Consider the following 20,169-nt stretch of genomic DNA (forward strand, 5'->3'; position numbering starts at 1 on the left):
TATGGAACAGTGCATCTCTTCAAGAGGAAGGATAAATAAATATGTCCAACCATACACACACTTCATGGATTATCAACGATGAACTTGTTACCAGGTTTTATGTTCATTATGATTAAATAACTGTTTTTCCTAATGATAGATGAAATAACCTAATGGGCGTATTAATAAAATGTCAAGTGGCTGCAATCCATTTTCAATCCCTAATATATAATCGAGTTTTATCAGACTAAGCTGTTAAATTCACAGATCAAACATTTTCCTAATGTACGAACAATATGAATGCGGTGAAATGAAAAACATAATTTTCTATCAGCATAAGGAACTAGATGTTTTACTACAAATAACATAAACTTGATACTCTATAAAAGTAGTAAAAAAGATTGTACAGTTATTAAATTCAAGAATGAAATGAGTTTGATGAATAAAACAGAGATTAAAACTACTTTCCAATCAGAACTCAATATAATATAGATATAATATAGATTAAAGACAAGAAACATAATCAGATATTAAATCATCTTTGTAAACATTTAAATGAGTGAAATCAAAACTTTCTAACAAATATAACAAAATCTAGGCAAATTGGTTTACCGAAAACCTGTACATAGACTCGACTTCTAGTCAGTAATACTGTGGTGTGTGCTACTTATATTGACATAAGTAGTAGATGATGTTAGTCGTGAACAGAATGTCTGGCAGCAGAGAGACAAGAGGATAGAACAGTAAAGAATGGAAACAGGATGTAATTTGTATGGAAATGCAAGAACAATGAAGTCCGAGTCATTATGAGACAATTTGTGGACATTTTACAAATTAAGCATTTACTTTATGATTGTTAGATTTTATTGACAAGTCCTGTAATTTTGTGTCAAATTCATTCGATTGGTCAGATAAATTTAGGTGAGCTGGGTTTTGAACCTACGACCAAAATAGGTTAACCATTAACACAACGTTGCAATTTTAAACAGCATATGGTAGAAAATCCCCAATAAGTAAATTTATTGCGACTTAGATCATGTGTTCTGAATGTTTAGCAATTTAACAAAAAATATATGACCTAAATTGAAAAATAATGGCTTAAAAATTTCAAAATTAATGTCAAATTAAGTAAATTTTCTAAGAACTCGTCATAAAGGAGACTAGAAGAAAAACATTTATCACTTCATTCTGAAGATCATAATCACACAAGAAGAAAATAGATTATCAAATAACTAATAGCAGTTAAAATGTGAAGGTCTAAATTTATATTCAATTTCTTTTAGGTCAGAGAATCGAATACTGAACAATATTTGACATACACTACATATATATATACCAATCAAAAGTTCATCCTTTTACCATGAGAATCATTGAGATTAAATGCCATAATACAAATAATAAAATCAAATCATGAGAAAGGTGAATAACAAAATAAATCATTGACCTTGATAATAGGAAAGGATTAAAAGAAATAAAACCTAATACATACGAATTGGTTGATGAATTGATGAATAGATAAATCAAAATTAATGACAAATTTTAAGGGAATTCAAATGATGAAGAAAAATGTCTTAGACAAATGTCTGGAAAATGTTATGAACACCCTAGGCATGTTGGAAATCGTAAGCGATTCATAACCAGTTAAAAAATTAATCTTTCAAGTAAACTAATGCATACAAAATAATACTTATTCATAAATGTGTTTTTCAGTTTATAAACCAATGACTGTTTGACTGACAAAATACATTAATTCATTTACATATAGACGTTTTACAACCTACAGACTTGGGCAACTGATGGAATATTTTTTTCACACTGATGCAGTAGATTACTAAACGCTTTTTTTTACAGTGTATTGAACACCATTCGTTTGTTTATGAAAATAAATCTGAATTTTATTGTTCCACTCAATTACCTCTTAATTCCACCACATAAATAACAGAAAATCTGAAAAATTAAATTATCGTTGATTGTATATAAGAACACGGGATTTTGCTACCATATTTAGTTCACTCATTGTTAGAAAAAGTGGGAAGAAAAGGTTGTCTATCATTCTTAATTTAAACATATTCTCAAAACGATATAGGAATGCTGTCCCTTTGAAGTTTCTTGGTTAACTAATTGTTACAAACATGTTTTCAGATAAAGACTGTAAAGACTGCGGAACATCAATTTACTATTTTTCGAATGGGTTGAGACTTCTTAGAAATGTAAACTAACTAAAACAGATGACTTTGTGTTATATCCCGATAAGAATAATGAATGGTAATTCTTGGGATCTATTTATGGACCAATGCTATGAGTATATTTTTATCGTATAATTGTTATGTAACTAAACTGTTCATATTCATGTCGCTCTTATTATAAGCTTTAATTTGACCCATGGACTATTACTATACGATTTAACATTCTTGAGTTATGGCCTGTCTACTAATTACTATCTCCCTCATTCACAGCCACTTTTGGCTAAATATTGTACAAATGTTATTTTCTATTTTATGGTACGTTGTGGTCTGTTTGATCGATATATAAACCGAGTATGTTTGAAATAAATGATTCATATTGCAGAGGCTGAGATTGGTGTTCTGGACTTAACTGGCTGGGCTAGACAGGAAGTGAGACCAATCAGGACTCTAGGCTGCTTGCACGTGTTTTGTGCGTCACTGGTTCGATCGATAATTCGCTGTTCTCTGATTGGCGGTATTGTTGCGTTATACAATGAACAGGGTACGCAGGTTCACAAGTCATAACACATAGAAGCCAGGATATGTAGGTGTTTCATTGAACCACAGTATAGAAATACAGTGTTCAGTGTTTGATAAGATCAGCCAATTTGTAACTGTCATGCATGGGCAACTGCTTTAATTCCTACTTGATTAACATAGCAGACCAGGACACACTACCGTATCAAATTACTCCTTTTCCAAAAGCAGATTCACGCAATTGGTTTCAAACTTAAGGACAAGTGTATTACATTGTCTAAGAAATAGATTGTGTTCTCGCTCATGTAGATGAGAGGTTAGCGTGTAGCACATAGTGCATCAGTATCAGATTTTAAACAACGCTCGTCAAAAAAATGAGATTATTTCAATTTATGATAAAAAGTATTATGTTTTAAAATATTAAGTCATATTATAAATTACTAACAAAAATCACTAAAAGTCAAAGAATATAGGAAAGTTGATTATTCATAACAAAACATCAAAGTCCTAACATTGACCATTCCATGTTATCGATTACGGGTCTTGAGTATAAACATTCACTTCTATGAAACATTAGGAAGGATAAAATGAATGATCACCATCTATAGAAAAATCAAGATAATATAAAATATGCAATAGATTCGAATTATACAGTCATCCAGTTGTCCTAATTCGTACTTCAAAGGGTTTTTGTATCCTAAATATCACCTAATCTGTCTAAAACAGACGAACAATTTTGTCTAAAGTTAATAAAATGAAAACATGGTCATAAAATGGAATAATCGTGTCTTGAATAATTTAGTTAGCATAACAAAACTTTAAATTGCTTATTACTACTTTTAATTGATACGTTTATTCTTTTCAATAGTAGCAACAATAGCGGAAATAAAATATGGATTTATGATAAGTCGGAAAATTTCAAAAGTTCATAGTTATGTACCATTAAATAGCCTTTAAATTCATCACTTGTAAGAAAAAACATTTCATGTTCTCGATCACTTGACTGTGAAAATAAATCAGGACCATCAGGATCTCCACAGCCTTCAAGATTATTAGATTCATTGGTATGTTTTATTGTTCTATAACCAGGATGAACCATAAATTCAACATTCTTACAATCTTCAAAAGATGATAAAGACTGATCCAATGATTCCATTGTTTGGTTTTTTCCCATCAGCGCCATTCCAATAAATTTTTGAGTATATCTAAAATGTGATGACAATGATGCTTACTTTAGTTAAACATAAAATGAACACTGAATGAAGTGAATATGATTGAACGAATATACATACTTAAGTTGCCTCTAATAACTGATCAATCATGCAGCATGTCCAATTATTTCAAAATTTGCACTTCATATATATGTGAAATCAATAATAGAAACAAATATTTGACCAGTAATTTGACTGTCAACAATAGCCTTAATTTCAAACAATAATCATATAGACTGACATACTGACTGACATTTGTACTTTAGATAGATAAAACCCAACTGGTGATCTGTTGGTTAATCGTTTGCGTATGATGGAAATCTAGATTACTGAAACTTAGATTACAATTCATGAGTGAATAATGGTACACACATAGATATGTAAATGTGTTATCGCGAATAATTCTTCTTTTCGCTAGCAAAACAGAGCGATTTAATAGCAAAATACATTGCCTTCTTGACAGAAATATATAACCGAGTCAACCAAGAGACCAATACAGCACCTATTCCTAAAAAAAAGTAGAATCGGCACAGCTTGGTGCAAAAAACAGTATTTTGGGTAAAGCTGACTGAAAATTCAGTTCGCACAAAATGTTTCAACATATATAAGCACTAGACACAAGTTAGAAAACATAACCGTTTATGAGGTAACAGACATTCATTTACAAGTTAATCTTTATACTATGAATGGGAATTTATGGATTTATGCAGTCTGAAAAACGAAATTCTCTACCTAGAATGCACATAGACTATTTACGCAATGATACGCCTATCTATCAATGTATCGAATGAATGTGTGTATGTTGAATGTTTTAAAACACGTTTCCCATTATTTGTATAATCGAGCAAAGTACAAAACTAGCAACTTTCAGATACCCAAAAATTACCCTCATTCATTCAGTAAATACCATACTACTTTAACTACTGTCTTTAATACAAAAGTCAGACATTGTAACCAGTATATCTACTAAAAAAACATATCTAAAATACTAAGTGATTAGTTTGAATTTTATTGGGAATATATTGAACCAAACAGTATATACATCCAATAAATCTTTATTGGTATAAAACATATGTAGTAAATTCTACCATGAACCAACAATAATTATAATAACTCCCTGTAAATTGAATGACAGCTTCGTGCTAATATTTTACAACAGATATTAAACAATCATTACTAGTAAATACATAATACTTATTAGACGTACTTTAAACTATAGGATGAAAATATTTCCTTTGCTTTCATCGCTTGATCAGATACTTCTCTATAGAAATTTATTTCAGCTAAAATGATACAGAGTTCAATCAAAAATTAACATAAAGTAATTGATAAAACAAAAGAAAAAAAAGAAATGAAATGAAGAGTACATGTGGAGAAAAAAAAGAAAATCATATCTCTCTTATCAATATAATGTAAACTCATCATTACTAAAAATTTATGACTATTCTCACTAGGAATAAAATGTGAAACACAAATAATACAAGTAAACAAAGTTAAAATTGTGAGATATTACAAACACTAATTAATAATGTTCAGAAGGATTGCAATATTACAACTCTCAGTAATTAAAGATAAGAAATTGGCAAAATTAGATACAAACATTATATACTACGACAAAGTATAAGTAATTCCAACGAATAGGCTACTCTGTCAAATTATACTTGCTTTCAATACGTGTTGTTCGGTGCAATTCCTTTGTTATTACCCTATCAATATTTTTTGTTTATATGAGTGCTTCCAGGTTTTCCATGGTGGTCTAGCTTCAAATGACTCATGATCTCAACTGTTGAAATCATATGAGAAACGTTGAACGGTTTCTGAATAATCACCAACATAAGAACCTAGTCTGTATGAAGGTTTCTGAATAAAGAATACATGAAAACAAAATAAAATAAATAATCATAAACTATAGAGTATATCATTGAATGATGAATAATCGAAAGGAGCGAGTGAAGATAGCAGCGACTACATCATCTATCTATCTCTGTTACCACAGAAAACGTATATCCTCAACGGAAAGTTATTAACAGAAAGGAAAGTACAGGCTAGTACACTATTAAAAAACACATTGATTGAGACAAATTGAGAAATACGTTTGGGTTTTCAAATCTGATATCAATTCTCTTTCTCCTCTAAACATATCCATTATTCACCAAATTACTTTATTATACCTTATTACTGTTAACATTATGCTACTGTTAATTTATTTACAACCAGTGTATCAATGGCAGACATTTTGATCCCAATACAAAGTTGTTAAACTACTCCTTTTTACTTGGTATATTAATATTTGCAATCTCAATAGTTTACAGATATTTTGCTTTTCATGCTACAAAATGATGCATAGACTAAATAGGGATTAAATGAATTTCTTTACAGAATGAGTTCTAAACAGGAGTATAAATTAATGAGTGTAGTCAGTTCTTTACAATATTCGATTTCGTCTACTGTAGTTTATCAAAAATTAACAAATAGAAATTCATTATATCTCACTCTTCAACATATTTGCTACACATACATAAATCTAAAATGGTGCATTATACAATAGCGTGTAGGTTAATAATAAATTATATATGTAGGCTGTTCAGTTTATTATGGTCGTCTATTTTGTTCATTATATTCTGTCAAATTGTTTTTTTATAACTTTCTGTCTTTCTTTCCCAAGGTAACAAACTACTGTTGAATCGCATGTGACACATAGGAAATAAGAATTATTACCACTTCATCGTTTTTCATGTAGTGATTTATAAAATATACATTTTTCATACAGAAATTTGAAATAACAAAAAATCTAAGGAAACTGTTCAATAGTATTTGTGTCATAGGCATAAAGGCATGAGCTTAAATGTGATCATATTAGATAAACAGAAAAACAAAACCCTCAGTCGACAATTTCAAAATATTTACTTAAATTTTAGAGCAAATAAAAACACAAACATGTGATATCAATGCGATAATTATGTTGTAACGCAGAAATAATTCACAGTCGTTCTTATACGACAAGGCGATAACAAACAAGTGTACATCGATAGAGTACATTAAGACCTTTTAACTTGATGAAATAAGAAATTCTGACCAGATGAAAGACTAGATATCCAGGCTCTACCAAAGGCTATGAAATGTTTCGATGAAACTTTGACAGGTAACATTACTTATCTAAATTAACTTATGATATAAGAAGACTAATTAGTACGCCACGAATCATAAAAAGTACTTCATAGAAAAAGTATTATTTTTCCACATTGATTCCCAGAAAACATTCTTATGTAGATATCCCTTAAATAGAATGAAGGTTACTAGTTAACAACAACTGAACTCTGATGTTAATTACAGAATGTCGTAATTTCTAATTCCAATCCGTTTCGAGTGTAAGACAACCATCCACCCAGACAAGAGATGAAGGGTTTCGGAACATAGTGGAACGATTGAAGTTGGACATTAGCATCGTTGGATATCGACTCAATGGTCTGGAGGTTAAGCGTTCGAGCGCGAAACCGAAGGTTTTTGTTTTCAGTCCCACGTGCAGGATCGTGATGTGCACGGCTGAGGAGTTTCGCACTAGGACAAAAATGTCGTTCAGTGGTTCCACGTTTTTGATAGTGGTCCAGCTTAAATCGACTAGTGAATCCAACTGTGAAAGTTCTTAAATAGTCAGAACTTGATTAAAAAATCAAATATAATAGCATTGATCCCACGTTATTATTTCTTACTAATTTCATTAAAAATGTCACATCATGGTCTCCCACTAAACATTTGACCGAATTTGTAATTGCACTATAATTCCTCTTATCCTATCTGACCCACATTTATTCTGATCATGAATCTTAAAATTTTACTCAACATATAAGCTGATTCCGTATAAGTCATTTCAACATTAACAATCCTAAATTCATACGTTATAACTTTAAACGATGTACTTTGTCATAAACCTGGTCACTTTACGGATTATTAGTTTGAATATATAATTGTAGAACCTGAAAAAAATTTATTGAAAAGAATATTCTTCGTTTATATATTAGTCTTTTAATGTGATGGGGATTTTTAAACAAGTAAAAATAACTTTCTAGTCCTCTGATATTTCCAATGATTATATCAACTTTTGGTGGACAGTTACTATGAAATTTCTACAGGCACGTTAGAACATCTTTTATATTACTGGAGTACACTAAGGTGTAGTATTTCAGTATGTCACAGTCAACATTAGTATTAACAACAGACATCAGTTTAAAAGTAAATCTCGAGTAATGCCAAAAGCACGCAGCCCTTTCATGTAATAAGTCAGACGAAAAGCTTTCTTTGTTAGTAATAAAACATGAGAAAACCAAGAGTGATCAGGAGAAAAACTTACACCAAGATAAATGACTTTTGACAGTTTTTATCAAAGAATCTCCAATCATACAAGCTTTATGGGATTATCGCATCTGACCAACTCAACGTGCATTTACCAATTTACCTGCTCATGTGGAGCTAGGTATATAGGTCATTCGATGCGTACTTTATCCAAAAGAATTCGAAAACATTACCCAGAGTGGCTAAGAAGAGGAGGAAACGGTTCAGTAAGAAGTTCAATAATCGAAAACCTTGTGGACACAGGTCACTCAATCAAGATGGACTCTACGTTCAAATTCATCTACAAGGTAAGTAGAACTCTTTCAAAGGCAGTCATATTGAATCATCTTTCAATTGCCGACGCAATAGCCAAAAATCTGGAAAAATCAGAATTGTGTGTGCAAAAGAGATTGGTACAACGTCTTCTACCATGGTCTTAATGTCCAATATTTTTTCCTTCTTCCTTTACAGCCATCTGCTTCACCTTCCATCTTCTCCTTAAACCTTTTTACCCCCAAATGGTTTATTTATTTTTACGATCCTCCTGATTACATTTAATCTCAATTTCATCATTTTATCCTATCACACTGAGCCATTCTTTTGCAATGATAATTTCCTTATCTATCTTTTGATGAATAATTAAGCCATTAACTATCAAACGCTTATTAAGTTTTAAAAAAAATTTGATACCTTTGTTTATTTTACCTCACTGTCACCATGTCTAAGAGAAGTTTATTATCAGTATTATTATAATTATTATCCTCCTGAAAAATAAGTATATATATTTGCGATTGTACAGCTTTGAAAATAAATTCGCAGAAAAGAGAACTCTTAGCTCAACTAATCCTCCTTATTATGGGATTCTAACAATGTTTAGGTACTATTCATGTCTCAGGCTAAAGTTAACAGTTTGACATTTAAACAGGTTAAATGGGAGACCGTTAATAACAAACCATTCAAAAAGAAACAAAAACTCATTCATTTCACGGAGATATAGAGAGGTAAAAATCGGCATGCGTACAGTGAGATCGTTTGCATATTTAACAAGTGTTTTCTGTGGAAGATGGAAGAAGTGAAATTTTCACAAGTGCGATTACTAAACATTTAATGGATAGTGGGCGCAACTCGGACGTTTCGGAAGCATTTAAAGTAATTAACGGGCGACGTACACCACTTTTACTGTTTTGCGGAGGCCAGTGCCATCAAACGCTTTCGACCAGACCCTTGCATATAGAAAGGAAGTGTGGTACACCTATCATTGCCATGATATTATAATTGTATTATTCTAACGGTTGTCAGTTACGTTATCTCGTTAATATGGTTCATAACTTACAGTAAAAAGTCCCATTGACAATCATGCAAGACATTAGCTTTAATTTTACGTTAAAAAGACGCCTTGATTATCACTCATTTGTTAATAATTTGTCCCTTTATTACCACTTACAACTTTATCCTCTTTTCCTTTTTTTATGATTTCATCTTCAACACATAAATATTGATCAATCCTAACTATTAAGGTACGCTGTTCCAGCCATTTAAGGTTGGTCAGGCCATATCTGGTGAAGTAGATGTGGCTTTTCTGGAATTGGATTTCGTGTTTTCAAGGCTCATAAACCCACTGCGTAGATGTGAATGCGCGGGAGAATTGTCACTCCCAGGTCTTGGCGCGCGAGCATCGCACCAGAGGGCAAGTATGGTCTATATGCATACCATCTATACATAAACCTTCACTCGTGCATTCCTTGGCATACACATTGGTATATTTACCCTGTGAGCAAATAGATGTTACATGCACACCGATAACATAGGTTTCACTTATGCATCCCACAGAATAACATGAATGTAAATTCACCCACCTGAGAGGGTAGATGGTCACCGCTCCCCTTCGGACATTTTTCATACAACTAACTAACTTACGCATTACATGCATACCACTAGTACAAAGACTTTGTTTATGCACTTCATGAAATACACATACATATAGCACTCTCAGGTAGAGTTGATGGTTACCTCTCCCTAGTATTTGCCACTGCATCTTTCTGTTGTGTCTTCGGCCGTTTGTATTAGGCCGTAAGGCAGACGTTTCAGATTACGTTCCTGTTGAGAACCCACACGTGTACCCTTTGAATATACTTACATAAACAAGATACACAAACTGAAACTCATATAATGCATATACATAAGCATAGACATCAGGCAGCCCGCAAGATTTAGTGAACCCCGAGTTGGAACCCGAATGATCCAGTTTACAGCAGTGGTGAATCAGTCAGATCTCCGCCGACCGCCCAAATTACCTATCAATGTTGTCCCCACTACCAAGCAGCACCGGAAGGGAGCTTTGAGTTGGATTTCGCTGCCAACTAGTATATTGAATATGTTTATTTTTCTTGGTTCTTAAGTTGTTGCGAACTAAACTCCATTGATTACAGTATGTAATAACACTTTTTATAATAATAGGCCTTTTGCAGCTGGTAAGTCATGAAATATAATGAATTTATATTATTCTGCAAATATTGTTATCTTGTTATTTAAATTTATCAGGAGATCAGGATGTACGAAATTTATTTATGTGTTTAAACGAATATATCCTAAAGCACTCTTTAGTTTAGTAAAAACTTATAACTATTCGCCCGTTTATCTTTGAATATATCTCATCTCTTCCAATTCAACTCAATATTTAGAACCAATTACAAAAGCTGTGGAAAGTAATCCAAAAAACATTGTGAATGTTTTTAACAAGTCTTGTTACTGATCAAATATAATATTAAGCCTTAGCTCTGTGTATAAGATTGCTGCTTGCATTATATTAATCTGGAATAGTTGTAAGTTGAACACCTTTTAAACACATTTTTAAGATCCTCTTCTGTCATTTTACTCCCTTTATTTTTTACATACGTTTCTCGCTATATAGTGTTTTTATGAAACTAATAACAAGGGATAGAATAAATGCTAATAATCTTTATAATTTGCAATTTAAGATTTTACAACTTTAGAAACAATGCCTTCAAGCCAAATAGGTTTGTTTCCCCATTCTATATCATTTATGCTTTTTTATTACATGGTTGTATGAAAAGATTACGAACAATTTATATTTTTCTTCATAGTAATAATAATAATAATTCTATCCTTAGTAATTGAACTTAAACCTCTCATATGATTTAAAACGACTGTGTCTATATAGAATGGAATAAATTGCATTCGAAATACAGTAGTACTAAACATTCATAATTATAATAGAATATTTAACATACATGAAATAATTACAAAGCAATATAACTATAAAATTATTTACATAAAGACGAGATAAATTGAAGGTCAATAATAAACCATTTAGTTAAGTCAAACGGATAGTTAATAAGAAAGTAAGGTTACATGCTCTCTATTATCACATATTAGTTGTATACTCCATTATCATCCTTCTAGATATACATGCATTTATACATTTAAGTAACAAACTATAACACTGACTAAGTAAGTGATAAACGACACAGCAAGGCTAATGTAAAAGTCAGCGGAATTTACCCATATATGTAGGTAAAAGATTTAATAAAGTCAAATGGTAATTCCAAACTGAAACTACTGATTCACGTTTACAGTAAAAATATATGACACTGAACAAAGAGTACATTGTTGGAAATCTAAAGAGGATACATTTACAATCTAATGTGAGTAAAGATTTTCAATAGCATGAAATAACAGGACATAACAATTGCTAGCGGCAATGTATCTTCCCATATGAAGAATGTTCGTTTACTAAAAATCCTTCAAGTTCGTCATACGCTCGGGCTATAAATTATTTTGTTAAACGAGATTTTATTTCACATTTACGATTGACGTCATGTTACTACCAGCGTGAAAACTGTTGACAGAATCTTCTGTTCAACAACTCTTATTATTATTTCAGAATACGAGTTTGAAAACACAAAATTCAGGTAACCGGAACTGTCTAACTATGACAAATATCATCAAATGAATGCAATCACACTGAGATATCAACATTAGTCTCAAATAAATTTATCACGTATGTAATTCCGACGACTTTCACTATGAACATTGTTTTCACAACGAGACTCAAAGCCTGAATAACTGGTCATTTTCTGATAACTCTTCGTAGATTGAAGGATAAGTAGCACAGTCGGTTAGCTAATAAAATACTTAAAATACTTAAATAAACTCACGAGTAATTACGTAAACAAGCGAAAAAGATATTGGAAAAACATGAACAATAACAGTCTCTCGATTTCAATCTAAGCGACAATGAAAATAGAAAGCCTCCTTACAGTATATTAATCGACTGTTACTCTCTTTCTCCATCAACATAGTACGCGTTATTGACTTTTCAACACACACCTTCAAACAACTAAGCAAATAATTGAGAAGATAACACAAATGACATAATACACAACGTATATCAAAATAACAACTATACATTTCAACTTACATTCAGTAATACAACAGGATGTTTCTGGAATATATTCAATGGGAACACGAATCCATTTAATCCCAAGTCGAGAGATAACTCTAGCTACGACCAGGTCAATCCCTTTTTAAACGAAAACAAATCAGATGAATAACCTGAACAGTGAGTTACAAAATATTTACTATCTGAATGTCATATTTTTCTTGATGTGAATGACATATGATATAATCTCCAAGCAACATTAATTTGGAATATGGTATTCGTAATCCTACTTTATTCCTTGTCTTTTCTTTAAGTTCAACGATTCGGAGTATCAAACTCTAAACTTATAATAGCTTTGATTCCAACCACTTCTTAAATGCTGACATTTAACAAAGAAAAACAAATCCAAGTAGTACACTTGGATTTTTTGACAAATCATGCACAGTAAGAAATAGTAAGACTAACACAGCATGCAAGAACAATCGCTGGTGTTTTTCAGAATCTAAAATAGAAGATCGTTTTCACAATACACTATTAGTACCTCTTATTTTATAAAATAGCCAAAGTTGTGTGATTACAGACTATTTTTATTGTTTAAAACGATGCAGGATTTCAGACATCAGAAATTCTTGTCCAAATATTGTGAATAGACACATACTACTTACAACACAACAAGTAGCTCCATAGTTTAACGTACAAAACATTTAGTGTAGTGTTAGACACGGAAATGTAGTAAAACTTCACATGGAAGTTTATTTCTTGACTAAAAGTCAGATTCAAGTATTTCGTACTCATGAACTTAACCTATTTGTTCGATTATGAAGGTCTTCAGACTGAGACTGATCATCTAAATGCAAACAAAGTTACTAGTGATTTGATCCTAAATTATCAATATGTCGTCTACAGAATTCACATAACTAGAATTCTAACATGCAATACAACAACAAAGAACATTGAAATAAACATGTATCATCTACAAACTGAAGAAAGGAAACTGAGTAATCAAACACCTGAAACTGGGAACGTTCCGAGGATGATTTCCAAGAGGTTGACGTGACAAGAATTTACGGTCAGTTAAAGATGACAATCAAAAATACTTTCCTGATGCACAAATCAGCTTCGACATAATAAAGAGTACGAGTCTACAGTCCTTTCAGGATGTGTAGGTAAACTGATGTCAAAAATGATTTGGACATGGTCAATGAACTACTTGTACCTTCAAACTGTTTATTAATGTGTGAACATAAAGGAATGAGAATAATAACGTAGTTAGAAGCAACATCCTTAAAAATTTCACTCAACCTACTCATAACTTTCCTCTGAAGGTTAATAACTATTTGCTTCTTGGATTTCTTGAAAATATAAATATTATAAATTAATCTCACAAACTGTATGAGATTCATGTATACTTCAAAGTTAAATCGAAATACACACCTGGCAAAACATGAACATGTTGATGACCATCGAAATGACTGGGAATAGTTCCAAAAACATCTCGAAATGCATTTATTTGTGATTCCAGTTCAACTTCAACCTAAAGTACAATACATTGTACAAAAGATTTATTATTATTTAACAACAGCTTTCCCAAAACATCTCAACTAGGCAGATAGCAGGGGACAGAATTTCTAAAATTAATACAAATATCAAGTTGTGTGGAAAAACGAACGAATTTATGGAAAAAAAAACAACCACAAGCAGATTTTAATTCCACAACTCTAAAGCTGAACATAATTTACTGACAAATATGTCAGACTTATTACTGAAGTGCCCCAAATTAAAACTAGATACCTGGTCAATCCATTGACCCCATTAATTTTAATCCTCAAAGCGTAGACATACTATCATAACTGGCAGTGATTGAATTGATATGCTAAGTAAGCATACCCAGAATAGTTCAATTTAAGTCATATAGAACTCGATGACCGCAACTGAACACATTACCTTTAAAATTCAAAAATACGAAAATCAAATATTCCATTGTAAAAAATACACCAAATATCAGCCTTTGAATAGGTATTTAGAATACTGAAATTTTGACTGAAACAACAAAAACAGAACGGTAGTTTATCAACCAAAAACAATCGTTTTGCAAAGAAAGCTCATGAAACTCACTTCATTCATGTGAATGCCAGAGAACACCAACTTCCTTCGAAACCCATGCTTACCAAGGAAATAACTATGATCATTCAGTAAGCTTCGTACAAACTTCGTATTGGATAAAGGTTTTCCTTCAGTCAAGTTAAAATGTAGACCTAAAAGAACGTCAATCTAGACCAGATAATGATAAATGTTGTCTTAAACACTTGATTAGATATGGGACCTGCATTGAAAAGCACATTCACATCACTCCTTCATCGATCTTGAAACTTAAACCGTTCACTATCTCCACAATTTTACTGATTATCTTCATCATTTGACATTTTTTCACGTGCATATTCAGACAAATTAGCGTTCTGTTCGCATTGAGCGTGACTTTCACCGGCAGATATTTACGAATTTCATCCAACATTTTCACCGATTTTGTCACAAATTCAAGACTAATTTGTCTTACATTTATAAGTGATTCTTAGTTGAAATATAAACTCTTGGAGGGACTCATTTTGGAGACACATGTGTTCTTTCGCAATATATGTACGAAATATATTTAGGGACGTGCAGTTAATAAATTTTATGACATGTAAAGTCAAAAATGAACACTTATACTGGACTAAAATGTATGGATGTTGAAAGTATGGTGGGAAGTCGCTATGGAACTGTGACCAACTAATCAAACAAGAAAGATAACCTGAAGATCAAGGTTAGCTCTATGCAGTCTTGGATGAAAGAAACTTATCTCCTCTACCAAAAATTGAATTAGCCGGCTAATAGCCTATATTTCACTGGGCGCATCTACAAAAGATATGAACTGAATGGTGAATGAATTGAAAGGATTAAGAATCAGGTTACCAACGAATAGAAATCAGCCACATTTCAACTGACTAAATAGACCATCAAACAAAAAAATATAATGAACTTACAACCTACTCTATGTAGTTTAATACATATTTAGAGGAAATTCACACCGAAACTATAAAATAACTGATCATGTCAACAAATTTAGAAGACATGATTCCGTATTCTCAAAACTAAAACTTGCGAGTGTATCTCCAGTTCCGAATCACATAAAAGTTTATAAACCGAAATGTATTAAGTCATTACGTTTGTGATTTTTGTATCACGTGTCAATAAAAGATAACATGAACCTTTTGAAACTACACATTATAAAACTAATCATCTGCATTTATTACGCTACAGAAAATAACAATATAATAAATTGATTTACTAAATGCCAAACTGAAAGTCCGAAAAAACTTATAGGAACTAAATAGATTCGTTAGATTCGGTTTGTTGATTTCAGTGACAATTGGCTCACACGTGAATGAGAAACTATTATAGGCGGTGCATAATCTTAGGATTCTAGATAACCACAGACTTACATTTGTCCCAAATAACTTGTTACATCAATGATTTACTCGAATAATTTCTGCAACAGCAATTTTTTGATAGAAAATGAGGAACTAGTCATCACCAATATCCACCTTCGTTCGCTTCGCACGACTTATTTGTGGATTTGCAGACAAGGTTGAACACTAAAAACTCTTTAGAAACTTAAAAATAAGGATGACCGGTTTTCATTGCTAAAGAAGAATTATAAGATCCTTCGGACTAAGCATATGATAAAGTATCGAAATTGGAATCCTGAAGATTATTCATTTGAAACAGTCCGAAACACTCTAAAACGGTTATGAAAGTTTCTGTTTGTGTTAGCATTTAATACTGTGGAAGTATGTAGCCAAAATCTTTTGTAAAGTCTTGTTATACTTAGATTTGATACCTTTTCTTCGCTTGCTTGAACGTATAACTATGAAACGCTCCATTCGATTAGAAACCTGGCTTTCATTTTGCAAAACGTGGTCGGAAACACAAATCAATTCATCGAAAAAATTTTATTCAAAAGAGTAACACCCACAAACGTCATACACATTTGAAACTCTCACGACCAACAAATCAAAGGAACGAGTTAAATAAGATATCTCTGAATCCCAAAAGCGAATTCTATTACAACTCCAACTACAACGGTACAGCCGATAAATAGAATGGAATTACGCTTCCCAATTTTGCATCTCATGTTTCAGTTTTTGTACCATAACATTCCATATAGTGATTTAAGCGAACCAACATTAAGGTTACTCAGTTGTTCGTAATGACATGAGTCGAATAATTTGTAGTTACAATACATTCTTATCAGCCACCTTTATCTAATCAAATTTATTGTTATTGCAGTTTTCATACGTGAGATTTAGACTTATGTGCCACGCGCGATTAAAGTAGGTATTATGGTACAACTTCATTAGCACTGATGCTCTAACTACCTCTACTATTGTGGTATTTGGCCTGAGAACTTCATCTCTCTGGGCCAATGGGGTCTGGCAACTTGAACCGACGTACATACGCACAGGCTCTATGTTGTAACTATCTGAGTATTGTAGGGTCAGTGGAATGTCACTGAGTCCTAGACAAACCATCTGGCAGTTGGATCACTGAATATCGAACAGATCATCGATCCCTTTCAAAGTTAAGGACAACCAACGCGCATCAGTTAATCGTATGCAATGGGACTGGCCAATGTGTTGGTGGTCTCACTATCTTCTCTGTACTCTTTCTTACTAATATATTTCCATAATAACGTCCTTTGTGCTGTATGGTCCTCAAAGTATCAATAGTACCTTGATACAACGAAGGGGTAATCCACGTTAGATGCTGACTGCGAGCCGTGATTTTGACGTTAGCTGCTGGTCACACCATTCCCGTTTAACTCAAGTAGGCCCTCAATCATTCGACATAGATCATCTACGTTGGTGATCTACACTATGCTTCGGATAGCTATATCTGACTCAGTGAGTACTTTACAGTCCACTGGGATTAATGAATGTATCAAATTAGTAAAAGTGAACTGAATGATTTGGGTAGTAGGTAACTACCGCAGTTTTTATGATAATTGATGTCATATGTATATCGTGACCGGTAAGAAAGTAAGACTTCTTAGACCATTCATATACCTCCAGACAGCGCGTTTGCTTGTTTATTCAAGAGCAACGTTTTTAGTGAGCCAATATCCCAAATCAGAAAAGCTACTGTAGATAAAGAAAGAAGCAATGATATTTTGTGAAAACAAGAAAAATGAATAGAAATTTGGGCAAGCACTGACGACTGTCCCACACAATAAATGGGATACAAGAAGTAAGTGACTCAAGTCTCAGCAAAAGTCGATGATAAACACAGTGAACAATGTGTAGATATAAAGTGAACAAATTAGCAGAAACATTGATGTTTTCAATAAAGTGCATATTGAACAATATTACCTGGGATGTGTCTATTCCGTGAAATATGTGAGAACAGTGAGGACATCTGTGGTCTTTTATGGTGTGGACAGGAAAGCAAACTTTTTGCAACTGCACCATTCATTAGAACTGAAACGTCCGATACCCCACGATCTACTGTTGAAAGACAAGAAACAATGCCCCGGTCCCTAATATCCGAGTAAAACCCATCATCTGCATTTACAATAATTTCAGTACTTCTAAATCCATAAGATCCAGATGCCATATAGTGTGAGAAATATACTGTGATTCAGTACTATCCGGTATCAAAAAACTAAAAGTGAAAACAAAACACTAAATATATTGCTGAGTTAAAACTATAAGTTCATTCAGTCTTCAGTAATAAAGATAGTAGGTTGGTTAACCTGTGTTAATCCTGACAGATTGCCTTCCAGTGAACGTCCAGCTTCACCTTGGAAATATTCACTGATGGGGCTCATACCATTTGTTCGGGTAAGGCATTCCAGTCATTGACCCCACTTAAAGCTAATTAGATCGCGGTTCGTGGACCTTCTTGCTATGAACTCGGAGATTATTAGTGCTGGAGAGGGTAAAAAGATAAGACAAACAGACACTCAAATCATAATTAAAGATACGAAATGCCAGTATAAGGTCACCTCGCGTCCTACGATACGACAAAAGGAAAAGGTCTAGGCGTTTTGAACGCTGATCTTAAGGGGTTTTAGAAAGACCTGTATCGTGGCGTCGAGTCGCAGTTGACTATATATATATGATCATCACTAAATGATCATATATATGATCACCATTACAGGAAAACTACGTGCCAGTTAACCGATAAGATCCTCCGTAAGCCAAATATCAGAAGGCAGTTGCTGACTTTATTTGTTGACAATCTCGTTGTATTGAAAGAATACCGAGATCATGCCAGGTTACTGAACGTAACCGGATCCGCGCAAGGTCACAATCAACCGGAGAAAGTATGTGTTTCGGTACAGTTAAACAAACACATACGGTAAAACAATCCCTGGTACAATTGGTCATAATAATAAGTGTTTCCATTACACCGATCGCGTTTTCTTGATAAAAGTAGGTCACTACAGACCCTTCACTAATTTTGTTCCCACACGCTGAACACGCTCAAGTGAGTTATTATCCTTTACCAGACATGAGCCAGCGGCTTGGATACAGTACTCTAAATGTGATCCTACATAGGTGGAATATAAAGTTCTAAACTTCTCCTTGTCAAAGCATTTGAATGCTCGGCGAAATTAACATAACGCACGAAAACCTATGACAACAGCTGCGTTGCAATGCGTAGTTGTTTTTATGTCATGACCTATTATTACTCCTAAGTCTTTGTGTTCTTGAACGCATGGAAGAGGTTTGCCATCAATAGTATGACGGTAACTATTACCGTGACCGATGTGCACTAGCACACTCCTCCTAGAAATGATTTCTAAGCCCCAATATCGAGCCCATCTAACTAAATCGTGTAAGTCAGCTTGAAGAACCAGATGACCAGCCTCACTTTTTATAACTCTCCAGATTTTTAAGGCCATCTGCAAAAAAAATGTCTACGACCTGAGCGACAGCGGTAACTCATTAACGTAGAGAAGGAAGAGAAGAGGGCCTAAGATGGTACCTTGGAGTACACCACTTTTGACCGGCTTCCAATCGGATAGCGTTCCATTGAACCTCACTCTCTTTCTGCGGTCATATAAGTTTCCTATCCACTCGTGTATAGCACCTATTATTCCGAAGCTCGAGAGCTTCTGCACTATTATTTTTCCTTTGTATTAGGATAAGTCATAACGTGTTAATGTTTGCACGAACTAATAAGAGATTAAAAAAGCAAAGTTTTAGGCTTATATCTGTCGGCATGGATCACAAGTAAAATCTAAGACAAAAGTGTTCAAAAAAGGCTTGGCATGGCAACCCACGGAAGTTTGTATTCAGGTAATGACTTCATAGTGATATCACGACCTATTAGATCTCTAGATGTAACTATAGACGGTGTCTGGCTGCAAAGACTTTGTTATTTGAGGGATTTGCGAAAAAGGACCTATACGCGTGCGCTTTTCGAACGGGAAGTTTAGTCCTAACGTGATTTGCATTTCTCAAACTTTCGCTGTGCTCTTACGAAACAACAGTACCATTTCTGA

General features: G+C 33.1%; 1 protein-coding gene across 3 annotated transcripts; it reads right to left on the reverse strand.

Annotated features, from left to right (window-relative positions):
* Window positions 1–1,412: 1,412 nt before the first annotated feature.
* MS3_00009863 (uncharacterized protein) lies at window positions 1,413–18,989 on the reverse strand. Of its 3 annotated transcripts, none has more exons than XM_051218262.1 (7): window positions 18,029–18,989; window positions 14,739–14,878; window positions 14,058–14,157; window positions 12,663–12,764; window positions 5,100–5,175; window positions 3,798–3,886; window positions 1,413–3,760 (listed from the first exon to the last, which is right to left on the reverse strand). In XM_051218262.1, coding segments are annotated over exons 1-7 (753 nt in total). In that variant the 5' UTR covers window positions 18,273–18,989; the 3' UTR covers window positions 1,413–3,758. The 3 variants fall into 3 exon arrangements, with proteins under 3 accessions (XP_051074108.1, XP_051074107.1, XP_051074109.1); XM_051218263.1 differs by having other exon boundaries at window positions 3,451–3,886; window positions 18,029–18,320; window positions 18,885–18,989; XM_051218261.1 differs by having other exon boundaries at window positions 1,413–3,886; window positions 5,100–5,752; window positions 14,058–18,989.
* Between the last annotated feature and the right edge of the window lie 1,180 nt (window positions 18,990–20,169).

This window comes from Schistosoma haematobium, chromosome 1 (genome assembly GCF_000699445.3).
Source record: "Schistosoma haematobium chromosome 1, whole genome shotgun sequence".
Classification (NCBI taxonomy): Eukaryota; Metazoa; Platyhelminthes; class Trematoda; order Strigeidida; family Schistosomatidae; genus Schistosoma; species Schistosoma haematobium.